The 13,969-nt window shown below is 43.8% G+C and overlaps 1 protein-coding gene across 3 annotated transcripts in view; it reads right to left on the bottom strand.

Annotated features, from left to right (window-relative positions):
• The window catches only part of Myo1e (myosin IE), a 196,498-nt gene that overhangs the window by 74,315 nt on the left and 108,214 nt on the right, over positions 1-13,969 (bottom strand). For all 3 annotated transcript variants that reach the window (XM_019210159.2, XM_010641248.1, XM_010641247.1), the window contains one exon: positions 13,542-13,636. In XM_019210159.2, coding sequence (XP_019065704.1) covers positions 13,542-13,636 — 95 coding nt within the window. The remainder of the gene's footprint in view (positions 1-13,541; positions 13,637-13,969) is intronic.

Here is a 13,969-nt window from a genome sequence, read left to right on the forward strand (position 1 = left end):
TATGTAGTTGAGACTGACCTGGAACTCACTATGTAGCCCAGGCTCGTCTCGAACTCACAGCGATCCTCCTGCCTCAGCCTCCCTGAGTGCTGGGATTGCAGGCGCGCGCCACCATGCCCAGCTGAAGCTCAAATTTTATCAACAATGAAGCTCTATTTTGTATTCTCCAACAAAGTAAACATTAAAAAAATGTTGGAAAATCCAAGGACATAATGGCACAAGGACCCAATGTAATACGACACAGACATCTGAAGATAATCAGAAAAGATTATGTGGCATCACCAAGACAAGGCACCTAAGGTCAAGTGACAATAGGAGCAGAAGACAATGTCTCTCCCACATGTTTACGGAAAAATAATGGAGGGAAAAGAACTGTAATGGAACAAGTCAAAGTGTATATGACTTGTTAGGAGGCTGCGTATGGATGATTTTGTCTTTTGGTGTGATTTCTCCTAATGTTCATACTGTAATTTGAAACGGGCAATCAGCCACGTATTTCAGATTTTTAAAGAGCCTCCCCCCAAAAGTGGTCACACTGCATTGTTAACATTCATATTTCTATTATTTCAACACTCTATGTATCACCATGAGGAAACATATTTTCTATACGTTTATATTTTCATATTTAGAATCCTCTTGAAAGAGACAGAAACAGTGCAAATCCTACTAGAATTATGAGAGAGGAGTACAACTACCGCTTATTTTTTGTTGAAAAGTGTGATTAGACATGAAATATTTTCTCTCTTTTGCTAGAAGTAAAACAAAAGAGTAACAACGACTAAGTAAGTAACTCTTTTCACATACTAAATAATCATGCCCAGTGCCCAAATAGGACATCTATATTTGCAGTAATTGTGATCTTTTTTCAGATTTAAAATAATTAGTTCTGGCTAAACAGTGATCTGAATTTTTATTTCTTGGTTTCAACTCACACACACTTAAGTTTTTATTGATCATAGCTGGTAATTTGGTCAAAATACGGTTCAACAGTGGAATAATTACCTGAGGCCCACAGTATATACAACCATAATTACACTGGCCTGCAAGGGGTTGGAAAATTATGTTTCAACCCTTGGACTAAAACCCAAATTAAAAGAACATCCAGGTATCTGTCAATTATACAGCACACTCCAAATCACTGGCTTGGGGTCTCTCGGCAGTCAGAGCAATTTGGTTTGCTTATACTTACAGACAAACCTTTCCTAATCTAATTACATTCACTCGGCTTCTCCAGTGGGGAAAAAGGAAGAAAAATAAAAGCCCTAGAAATCAGGGAAATGCCCCAGTGGTCTTTAATCTCATGGCCTATCAGAATCCTCATTATTTATATAATGCCCAAATAGGACCCTCCTCCAACCTCCTGAACTTAGCCAGCTCCAAGAGCAGTTTCTAGGAACAGATTTTTAACTCCCCATTTCATATACAGCTGGCTAGGAACCAGTTCCGCAATTTAAAATCAAGTCAAGACAGATTTCATGGGAAATATCAACTCACATAGGAAATAATGTAGTGTTTCCGAATGTGTTCGCTACAGAAATGGAAACATATGCTAGAAATTCAAAGAACTGGCAAGAATGTCACGAGAGGAAGTTTTCTACAGTGGCTTATTAATAATTGGATTCAAGGGATATAATTGTTTTTCTGAGTCCAAAGGTTATTCCTCACTTAAAAATCAAGAGTGTTACCAATTCACTACAACTTATTCTAGGACACGGAAAATACACCAGCCTTTTTGACACAGCCCACAGGAGAAGTGGGCTCAAGAGCACTCCCCCCGTACAAAGACTCCCACATCCACTGCCATCTCTCCATTCTTAGTCTCCAAATATTTCTAACGGTTCTGTACTCCAGGGGCTGCAGTTCCCTTGTGACCGAGGGAGTCAGTATAATCAAAATGTTGCTTTTCCAACTTCATTTCTTCCCCCCTGACTATCCGTCCTTCTGCAGCCTGGTTATGGACCTGGAGCCAGGGGGTGGCAGAGTCCACTGAGTCCTCACCATCACAGGCCTGGATTAGTTATCTGAGCGTGGCTGTCAGAAAGCAAAACTGTCCCTCACACTCTCTTCTTCTCGTTTGCTCTTCAACTTCTTGTCATAGCTTAAAGCAGCCCGAGGGTCTCATGAGAAGCCAAGCACAAGCTAATGCCATCACCAACATCACCAAGGTCTTGGACCTCCACTCCTCACCATCACGGACAAGACAGACCAGGTAAAGTTACCCAGCCTGGGGAATCGCGCTGAGCCAGAGTTAGGAAAAGATCCCGGAAGGCTTCCTCAGGAGCCTGAGCTTGAGCTGCTTCACGGGAGGATAAATACTTAAAACCCTCCCATGGCCTGGACAGTCAATTAAAATCAACAACACTTCCCAAAGTAACTCCATGAAGAGAACAGTTCCCCAAACTTGTAACTACTCCCAAGTCTTCACAGAGACACACTTCTCTAAGCAGTCTGCTGCCAAAAGTCATTTATTATCTCACACACAGTTGGAACAAATAACAGCCTGTATTGCTGTGATCACCAGACAAGATAATTCTGCAAGAATGAGAAACCACATCAAAGACAGCCGGACAGCCCGTGAGGACGATGTGCAGACTGCCTTCCTAGCAGCCCCGGAGGACCCGAGACTGAAGTCAGATGTCGTTGGGTACCTCTGCTGGCCATCTGTGGGGCGCCGGGTGGAGGAGAGGGGTGGTCCACGACTAGAACTCACAATCATCCCAAAAGAAAACCCCTCAAAAACATACGCTATTGTATAGAAAATAGAAAATCACAGACGAGCTGAAACTGCTTAGCAAGTGATAGAGCTCGACTCGAAAACACCGAGAAAAGTATGACCAAGACAACGAGCTGCTATTTCTTCCCAACCCTAGACAAATACCCAGCTAATAAGGGTTGTTCAACAGACAAGATTCCTTTCCAGTCTTCCCGGAAAACGGCCCCACAGCAGCACTCAACAGGAAAGGCCCCATGTTCAGTGTGGTAACCCAGTTTAGTTTCAGCTCCACTACTCACTACCTCTACAAAGTTCTTTTGAATGCCACTAGTAGATATTTTATATCACTCTTCAACAGTTTAGAAATAAATCACTTTCACGTATATGTGTTTTTATTAACTTTCCTTTTTTTATAAGGTATTAGCTCCTATTTTGCAGGCAAAGTGACCGAGGCTTGAGGAAGTCACACACTTTAAACAGAAGCAAACATCCACTCTCTGACTCACCCCAGAGATCTTTCCACTGGCCCTAAGACTGGGTGCTCACCGATCATTTACCAGCCAACTTAGCATCCAGTGGCTCAAAACAGAAGAGGATATCGCAAACGGTATATAATATTAGAGGCAGGCAGCCCTGGCTATGTGGGTAGCTTTGCCAAATTGCAAACATAGAACATTCACCAGGCCCCCCCGACCCTGGTACCGGGGATCGAACTCAATATCTTATACTTGCAAGGCAGGTGCAGCGTCCACTGAGCTACATTCCTAGCCCTGGTTTCATTAGTTCTTTTGGACTCAGTCTCTTGTCTGAAAAGGGAGGACAATAGCTCATGTGCCAGGGTGATGACCCCAATCAATTAGCCAGGAACCTTGTGATGAGGATTTAAAATGGGATAAAGGACCCAACGCAAATAAGTCACCACTTGGCAGCTGTAGGGGACAAATTCCCTGTTCGTACCAAAGCCACATGAAACAGCATAGTATTTGCAAGTGTCCTGTGCATATCCTTTTATATAACTTTTTTTTTTTTTTGGTACCGGGGATCTAACTTGGGTCCTTGTGCTTGCAAGGCAGGCGGCAGCACCACTGAGCTAAATCCCCGGCCCCTTTTATATAACTTAGCAAAAACTAGATTACTTATATCATCTAATACAGTATAAATGCTGTATAAATAATCACCATATCATATCATCTGGGAAATAAGGACAAGAAAAAAATATATGTATTTATACAGATGTAAATTTTTTTCAAATACTTTTGATCCATAGTTGATTGAATCCAAGGGGCTGAACTCACTGGTATCGAGGGCCAACAATCCTCAAGAAAGGTTGTTCGTATGACTGTGGACAATGCATTCGGCCGTTAACCCTTCCAAATAATCCTCCTTGCCTGAATGCTAAAGCAATGGGCAATTGTATAAATCATAAGATTGGCAGAAAACTTAGAAAAGAGCTGAGATCCAGGGCCTTGGTCCTCAAGTCCAGAGGCAGAGGTGCCTGTGCAGTCTCTTAGCTGGAGGTAGGAGCTGGCGGACCTCCCAAGCCAGCCAGGGGACAGCAAGCAGGCCTCCCAGCTAACTGCTGCTGAGACAAACAAGGAATATGGGTGGGCCAAGAGAAACGCAGGAGAGCCTGGAGAAGGGCCTATGCTAATAACAAAAAGGTCTCTGAAATACATCAAAGGCAGGAAGACAGCCTGAGAATCCGAAAGATGTTGGAAGGTAGGTACAGAGGATAAAGGTAGGAGGACACAAGTCAAATATCAGAGGAACTGTTCTCCACTCTTTACTACAGCAAATACCCGGGATTCCAACTCTCAAAGGTCCTGTGAAGCAGAGGGGTTACACAAAACTTAGATCCACCAGGGCCAGCTATCTCCTTTTTCTGTACTGAAATTCTATCAGTCAGCAAGCCCTATTGATGTACCTTCAAGAGAGCGCTTGCGTCTTTATTCTTTAAAAATTACTCAACTCCTAGGTGGGATACAATGTACAAAGACTTCACAAACTGTTGCTGGGTACTTCAGAGCAGAATGCCCTACTGTCTAGAAAATAACTGCTGCAGGGTATTTCAAACAAAAGAAAACAAAACTTAAAAACTGCACCAAATGCAGTGCTTCCAAATTGACTTCACAGATTTTAGGCTAAGGTGGCAAAGAGCCAACACAGATCCAACGTGCTAGGGATTCACATGTGATGGCAGCAATAAAACTGCCACATAAATGCAGTCCAAGCCCAGTGTGTCACCATGGAGGTCACCTGGCTAAGGCTTCAGAGACACCTTTGACATTTGCCAAGGTCGGGCCTGGGGAGGCAAGGCAGGTACAGAACACACAAAACACCGAGGCTCTCCTCCCCTTTTGGTAACACCGTGACTATTTTATGAAACAGATTTGTGTAGCTGTCTCTGACATCCTGAAATAGCACCTGTGTGGCTCCAGTACACAATATAAATTCTGGATTTTGGAGGACAGAAGATGACTGAGCTAAGCAGACCCAGGCTTCTCGATGACAGGGTTCACAAGTACCTGCGAGTCCTTTGGGGCTCATGATTTTTAACGATGTTCACGTCCCTAGGGCCATCGGGTCTCTGCAGGCACTGTCCGCCTGCCCGCGCCTGCCTTCCTTCCTGAGTGGGTCGCATCTCACACAGGCTAGCTTTTCATCCCAGGCCTCGTCAAGATGCTAGCTGTCTGCACGGCCCCCACGACCCTATGCCCTTTCTTCTTGTCTTGGTGAGCACTTTAGCGATCCTGCTCAGACATCTTCAACAGGCAGCCAAGATAGACAGGTTTATCCACGGGTCCCCAGCTCTTCATTCAAAGCGAGATACAGAATGACCCAGATGTGCACTGGTGTGAAAAACTCAAAGTGCAAATAAGGTTCAAATGGTATAATTGATAATGTGAAATAGGAAGAAAAGGGCTCAAGGAGTAGGGGAAGTGGGAAGGGTAGGGGAAAGGAAAGAAGGGAAAAGAAACAATATCAGAAAAGGAAAAAAAATGGAAACAAAGTCTTTGTAAACAGGGAAGGGTGGAGGGGGTCAATGGAGGGCAGGGACAAAATAAGAACCCAGATACGTCACGTAAAGGTACAAGATCCCAATGATGAATGTGACTGTACTGTGTACCTAAAAAGTACCAGTAAACTCAATGGAAAAAAAAAGAAGAATGATCCAGGTGTGGCCTCTGAGTATAGAAACATCTCTTCACTTCGCAGTGAGGCCCTGAGATCAGTCAGGTCGGGGCTTTGGTTATGCTGGTCTGTTGTGTCAAATGTTTGCCCTCCTACTGGCATCACGGTCACCAGCCTCCTGGTACGTAGACAGCTTCAGGTCCAATGGTGGTGGTGGGGGGCTTTTAGCCTAGGAGCTCAGGTGTGGGATAATTAACCTCACCTGGTGCCCGCTGTCTCAGGATAGGCAACAGCTCTTAACATCTCCGCCAAAGCATGGGAGATTTGAGACGCAGAGAGGCGGCCCCTACCAGAAGAGTATAGAGAAAGTGTACCAAGTTTGAAGCCACACAGGGCTAAATTCAAGCACCCTATTCAACTGTGGCCTTTTAAAAAAAAGTTATAACAAATATAAAGAATAAATGAAGTTCTGTTAGATACATTAACTATACATTTTTTACGTAGCTCGAGGCCATTGTTTCACTTGGTACAGCCCAGGCCAGCTGAAAGTTTGGACACGCCAACAGGATGTGCCATTTACTCATTTTGGAATTGTGAAATCCTCTTAAGGCTTCCTTTTCTGGATGAAACCTGGAGCTACAAAGATGCCAATGCCCAGAATGCTGAACACAGGTGACCCTGAACCAACATTTCAAGAACCCAGAATCTCAGCTATAATAACTTGGGGAGTTGGAAAAAGGTATTCACACTCCAGGCCACCCATAAATTAGCTGAAATAGAATCTCTGGAGGTGTGGTCTAGGGATCTGTATAGCCACTGAGCTAACAAGGATTTCAGAAACTGGTTCAGGAGATTTAACTGATCCCTAGGCAAGGTAAACTAATGAATGCAAGGCACGGTGAGTGAGATTAGCATTTGCAGAACCCAGGGACTAGGGTTAAGACTTGAGAAACACCCAGGGCCAATCCTGGGTACTTAGTCCCAATGAGGAGTTAACCTAAGGGGTGAAGTAGCTGGGAGGAAAAGTGCAGGTGAATGAACAGGGCCGACCTCCATGAAGACGGGACAGGGAGAGAGGAGAGCCGAGGTGGTTTCTTCTGAGTGAAAAGGCTACTCAGGAAGACAGAGGCAGCCGTCATCTCTAGGCAGAGCTGAGTGCTACGATCTGAAGATATCAACTAACACCATCACCTCTTCATTCTGAATTCAACCCTCCATCAACTCCTAGAGACAATTTGGCTCCTCCCAGGGCTGGAGTTCCAGAACATGGCTGTGCACTGGTGGAATTCTCCCTACAGCGTAACAAACTCTGGTCTAGTTCACACTCGTTTGTATGTTTGGTTGCCGAGAGTCCTGAGGCTGCGGAGTCCTTGCTGCGGTGACGAATAAAGTTTGTAGATGTGCAAGCTCAAAGACCTGGGCTTCGAAGGAGGCCTGTGGCTGAGCAAACCCTTTCAGTTCTTTCTTGTTAAATTCAGTTTGCTACACTGATTTCCAGCCAGAAATGGTCAGTTCCAGGCCTTCCTGTTACCGTATTCACTGCTCGGAAACACGAGTCAGACTGGGGGAACCCTGGTCACAGGCGTTGATGGGCTGTGATGTCCCAGCTAAAGAATCACATAGATGAAATCACACCAGGAAATGCTGGTCTGCAGGACACCGTGGCAATTAGGTCATTATTTATTATTTCCGAAATAAATGCTACTAAAAATTCCGAGTCTTTCCAACCTGGCAGAATCCTTCAGCACAATGAACAGGCTTCTCTTCCAGCCTGCACCAGAATGATCCCTGCTGTCTGTTCACATATACATCTCAGGAGGCCCAAGCCTCCACTCCTCCAGAGTCAGTGGCTGCACACCTGGGCCTCTCTATCCAGGAACTCCTTTGCCTTCCTGTCCCTCTAGCATGATTTGGAAGCAAGAATTCCAAAGCCTGAAACCTCAGAAGCCATCTGCTCAATGAGTTTACTCACAGGGTAAGAAACCCAGGCCCAGGGAGTTTGCCCAGGCCAGAAGCGGTGAGAGCCCCACCTGGCATGCTGGGACTGCAACGTTAGTTTTCCAAAGCAAAGAACCCAGCTCCTGTGCACTAGAGATTGAAACCAGGAGAGTAACTCCGATCTCTAGGCCCTATAGTGTCCTGCCTGCTTTGATTGCCTGGGAACTCAGGCCACCAATGTTAACAATGCAACTTAGTGTAGAGACTTGGTGTGCACCAGATAAACTCTCATCTCCAGAGGGAGTGCTGACTAAAAGTATCCCTGGATCTTTGGGAAGAGCCAGAATCAAAGGTCAGTCGCACAGGCAGTGTACGATCGAGCCTAGGAAATAAGCCCAGAGACCTAAGTGAACTTCCCTGGTGGGTGACAAGAGCACTGTCACGCGCTATGCTCAGGAGTGGGTAAAACCGTCTATGACCCTGTGAGGAGGGCTGGCCGGAGACTCTGCAACTGGACCCTCAGACATCGTCCTACATGTTTTTCTCGGGTTCTGGTTTGTATGCTGCTGATGTAACGAACTGACGTGTTCATCAGTGGAAGGCTTCCCCGAATGCTGTAGGTGCTTTTCAGTGAATTACAGAGGGGAACGCAGGCGGCTGGTCCTGGAGGGCCTGTGCCCTGAGGCAGTTCCCTGGTCTACAGCTCCTAAATTAAGGTGCCCTCACAAGTCCTTGATGTCCCTGCCATTGAAGAGCTGGAAAGGAGGCAGCTGGAAGTGACAGCCTTCTGAGTGTGTGGTAGTCACCACAGAGGAAGGAGAGGCGGGGGCTCTGCCAGCAAACTCATCCAGCTCTCTCCCATTCAAATTCAGGTAAGAAAACACCTCCAGGCCTCTGTAGCAATAGGTGACTTCAGCCTGACGTCACATCAAAGCACTTCTGGTTAAGCAAGGAAGTCATCATTGCCCAAGGAGGTCCCCTTAGGGGGCTCAATCTCTGTCTAATCTAAAGTTTAGATCTAGCTTCTGATTTACAGAAGAATCAGTTGAAGGAGTAAAAACAGGACCAGAGGAAACAATCACATAAATCTAGATGACATCTACAGGAAAACAGACTTGGTCTCTTCAGAAAGTCTGCACAGTGGCACATGCCTGGACTCCCAACACTAGGAGAGGCTGAGGCAGAAGGACTGCCAAATTTGAGTCCCACTGGGGCAACTTAGTAAGACCTTGTCTCAAACAAAAGTGGCTCACACCTGTAATTCAAGCACTTGGGAGGCAGAGACAGGAGGATCGCCACGAGTTCGAGGCCAGCCTGAGCTACATAATGAGTTCAGGGCCAGCCTGAACTATAAAGTGAGACCCTGTCCCTGTCTCAAAAGAACCAACCAAACCAAACCAAAAATGGCTGGGGATGTAGTTCAGTGGTAGAGCATCCTGGGGTCTGATTCCCAGTTCTAGGGGTGAAGAAAAAAACACACGCCTGGTATGCAGGAGGACTTTGTTCAACACCCAGCAACAGCAGCCACAACACAATGTCACGGGGTAAAATATGGTTGTAGGATGGGAACAGTGGCAGGATAAAAATAAATTTATGATTCATAACCAAATGCATCCGCCCTTCCTTGATTTGCATAAAGCAGCAGGAAAGAACAAGTTTGAAACAACCAGAGAAATATGAACAAAGATTGCTAGGTTTCAGATGATACTGAAGAACTATTATTAATTCTCCAGTTGTGACAGTGGCCCTGGCCTAAGGAGAAAATGCTTTTATTCTTTTTCAGAGATTAACCTAGTAAAATCTAAGGGTAAAATGTCCCACATTCTACTTTAACCTTGCCATACCTGTGATCTGTATTTACCTTGAAACAAGCCGTGGTTCCTGCTTTATGGTTTTCATTTTGGAGCCATGTAAATGTTTTACAAAATTAGAAAATTAAATGAAATTTAAACATTTGAAATGGCTACAATCAAAAGTGGAATAAGGAAGTTAACTCTAGTCAGGTTAACACATCAAAGACATAGGAAAGGATTATTTTCAATGACTTTTAAAACTCGGGGCTGGGGATTTAGCTCAGTGGTTCCGCTGCCTGCCTCGCAAGCATAAGATTCCTGAGTTCGATCCCCGGTACCAAAAAACAAAACAAAACAAAACAAACAAACAAACAAAACCCCAAATAAAATAAAATAAAACCCAACATTTTAACCATAAATACAGTGGTGCCTTGTTCATGAACTTAATTTGCTCCACAATTTTGGAAAAGATGGCCAGACTGGTGTTCATATGGGAAAGATACTCAGTTGTGTTTGTCAATGATGCAGAGTTTGCAAACAAAAACAAAATTTTGCCAAATGCTTCTGTTTGTCAACCAAATTGTTTGCAAATAAAAGTGTTCATGAACCAAAGTGCAACTGTGCCTCGATTATGACCCTAACTCTTTGATTTGGTTCTTGCCCAATTTGTTTTGCAACCAGAATAGCAGAAAGAATTAAATTCTTGGGCCAAAGTACCACTCACTGGATTTATGGCCAAAAGTCACTGAAAATAATCCTTTGTGTCATTACTGTGACACTGTATTGGGTTTTTAGACAAAAAAGAACAACAAAGGTTTAAAACCGAATTCAGTACTGCTACAAATAATGCTGACATTGTTATTTTAAAGCGTTAACAAATTACTTGTTTAATCTCATGTTATATACATGTTTTTACATGTTATATGATGTATATAACATATCACATATAGTATAACGCAAATAATGGTGTTAATGTCATTAGGCACCAGGATTTTCAGCTGAGAGAAATGAAATACAAATATAAAAATCAAAGAAGTTTTAAAACCCTACAACTTTAGCTGGGCATGGTGGCTCATGCTCGTAAATCCAGCACTCTGGGAAGCTGAGGCAGGTGTATTGCAAATTCAAGCCCAGGCTGGGCAACTCAGTGACTTAGTGAGACCTGGTCTCAAAATTAAAAATAAATAAATAAATAAGCAGAGCCAGGGATGTAGCTCAGTGGCACCGCGCCACCTGCCTCACAAGCACAAGGTCCTGAGTTCGATCCCTGGTACAATATAAACAAACAAACAAACAAACAGATAAAGGCTGTAGTGCAGTAGGAAGGCCAAGGGTTCAATCCCCAGTGCTGCAAAAACACAGTTTTCTAAAATCTTAAGAACAAACTGGAAATAGTGGTACAAATATGTTTCACTGTTCTCAGAAAGACTTCACACTCTCTAGTTCTGTCCTCTGAAAAGACCTAAAAGCACTGACAACATAAGGCAGACAGCACTCTCGGTGTTCCAACTAGTGCTACTAGGTACCGCGTCCTATGAGGAGTCAGGACCCCTGGAGAAACAGTTGATTCCAGCTCTCAGGCAGGAAATGTACAAGATGAACTTGGAATTTTGTTTTAAAACTGTTTTTCAGGGTGCTGGGAATGGAGCCCCAGGGCCTCACACATGCTTGGCAAGGGCCCCACCACTGAGCTCCAGCTCAGCTCCAGCTTGGAACATCATCAGAGGCTGCTAGGACCTGTGAGAAGGATCAGTACCCAGACAAAGGCCTCTCCCAGGCAAAGATAAGATCATTTGATCCTCTAAAAGAATAATTGCTATATAAAGAGTTAAAATATTCTAAATTCACTACTTTGAAATGCTACTGAAAATAAAACGTCTTACCTTGGGAGGCCTCCTAGGACAAAAACTCACTGCTTTGAAAGTGGCAAGACAATGATTCCAGCTTTTTATCTAATTTTTCTATAAAATTGTATGGTGGTGAAATAAAGTAACTCCAACTAACACACACAGAAGAAATAAAATTAGAAAACAACTGTTTTTTCTCCCTTTTTTTTTTTTTTTTTTTTTTTTTTTTTTTTTTTGAGACAGGGTCTCACTATGCAGTTCAGGCTGGCCCTGACTTCACTATGTAGCCCCAGGCTGGCCTCACACTCCTGGCCAGCCTTGTCCTGCCTCAGCCTCCTGAATGCAGGGATTACAGGTGTGTACCAACTGAAAACAACTATTTTGTCAATTACTACTTGAGGAAGGACAGTGAAATGGGAATTATAATGGTTGGGCTCACTGACAATCTCAACATCACAGAAAGACCAGTGGGAGCTAAATTCACAGCATTAATGATGGAGCATTTCTGCCCAAAACTTTATCCGAACCTGATCAAGCTTTTAGACCTAACTAATGATTAACAGAAAAGTACAGACAACCGTGGGATATTTACGCATCACCAACAGGCACAATCAGCCAGTGCCAGATTTCAGAAGAGCCTGGAGGATCATTTTCTTTACCAACTTAATGTCAAGAAAACAATGACAACAAAGGATAACAGTTAATGATTGAACAATTTAAGAGACAGAGAGCAACCAGGTGCAATTGTGAGCTTGTTTAGAGCCAAAAATATTTTTTAAAAAGCTATGAGAAAGAATTTATACGGCTGTCATGAAATCGCAACACTAATACTATTAGATGGTAAAAGAATTCTTTTTTTAGTGGTGGCATTGAGCATCAAACCTAGGGTCTTACACATATTAACCATACCTGTACCACTGAGCTCAACCCCTGCCCCAGGAGTTACTCATTTTCCTGTCGTGATAAGAAATATCTTTTAGAGGAGCACACTGGTAACTGATAAAGGGATTTGCTGTCTAGGATTTGCTTCAAATAAGCAAGTAGGCAAGAGAAGAGGACTAAAAACAGAACTGACCACAGGTTGCTAATCAATGATAGATATAGAGAAACCATACTGTGCTATTCCAATTTTGCATATGTTTGATTATCCATAATCAAAGGCTTTTTTAAAAGGCTTAAGATTAAAAACAAAACAAAACAAAAAAAAACTAAAAATGATGGATTCAAAAATGCAGGACAGCCAGGCGTGGTGGCGCATGCCTGCAATCCCAGCACTTGGGAGGCTGAGGCAGGAAGATCACTGTGAGTTCGAGTTCGAGACCAGCCTGAGATACATAGTGAGTTCCAGGTCAGTCTCAACTACATAGTGAGATCCTGTCTCAAAAAAACAAAACAAAACAAAAAAAACGCAGGACATGAGGGACAAAATGGTGTCAAATTCCAAGTGATAGGAATACTCAAGCTTACACTCTCTAATGTCTACCTGTATGTGAATGTTCGTAACTGTAAATAAATCAAAAAGCACTTAGACCCAGCCAACACTCAGAATGGGTCAGGTTAAATGGACAAAATACAGCCAGCCACCTTATTCTGGCATCTCCTGGTATTGGCCTCAAAACTTCAAAGTCAATGACCAAAGTATATCCAGAAAGTTTAAACTCCAAGTACTAAATTATTAAAGAAAAAAGAAGTAAGACCCAGAGGAAAGAATTTCAGTTGACGACAGAGTGACACAATTATTACATGTCTGGAACACAGGGTCCCTATACCCAGGGAAGCCCCGACCAGTCACATGAAAGAGATGTTTTACAACTGCTATCCAGGGCCACGATGGCATATTTTACCCTATGATCAGAAAGGTCTGGCTGGCACCATATGCCCTAAAGCTTCAATGCCTTAAGCAAGAGGTACATAAACAGGCACCCCATGGAAACAGAAAGCTTTTATGATCTGGCATTAGATGGCATAGCTATAAAGTAAATCCAGACAGCAGCCAGCATGATTGTTACTCAGACACATTAACCAGCCTCTGACGTCAGCAGCTGTTGCAAAACTGGTCCCTCTGGGGACAGCGGGCCTGACGTCCTCCACATGCAAGGACAGGGCTCTTTCTCATACCTGATGATGACACACTGGTTCTCCCTGTCGATGATCATGTTCCTGTACATGCTGTCCGCGAGGGCATAGATATGTGGTGGGTTTTCATACTGTGCCTAGGAAAGTCAAGAAACAAATGAACAAAAGCCATGATTAAATAGATCAACACACTGAGTTTCTTCTCTTGGCCTTGGAAATGAATCCACTACTTTAGAGTTGCAATGTCTACGATTACATCATAAAGGTTGCATGACTTGGACTGCAAAATTCCCCAGGTGATGAAGTTATACCCTAAGAAAGTTAGGATGGAACTCTGCAGATCTCTTGCTTGGGCGCATGTGTGTGATTCAGCCTCAGACATGACCTGTGTCTCAGAAATTCCAACACCACACCCTTCCACCCAAGCACGCCTCCGCGGCCACATTCCACCCCTGAATGCTTCTGAGGTC

The sequence above is a fragment of the Fukomys damarensis genome, unplaced genomic scaffold (genome assembly GCF_012274545.1).
Source record: "Fukomys damarensis isolate Sample0158 unplaced genomic scaffold, DMR_v1.0_HiC HiC_scaffold_25, whole genome shotgun sequence".
NCBI classification, from domain to species: Eukaryota; Metazoa; Chordata; class Mammalia; order Rodentia; family Bathyergidae; genus Fukomys; species Fukomys damarensis.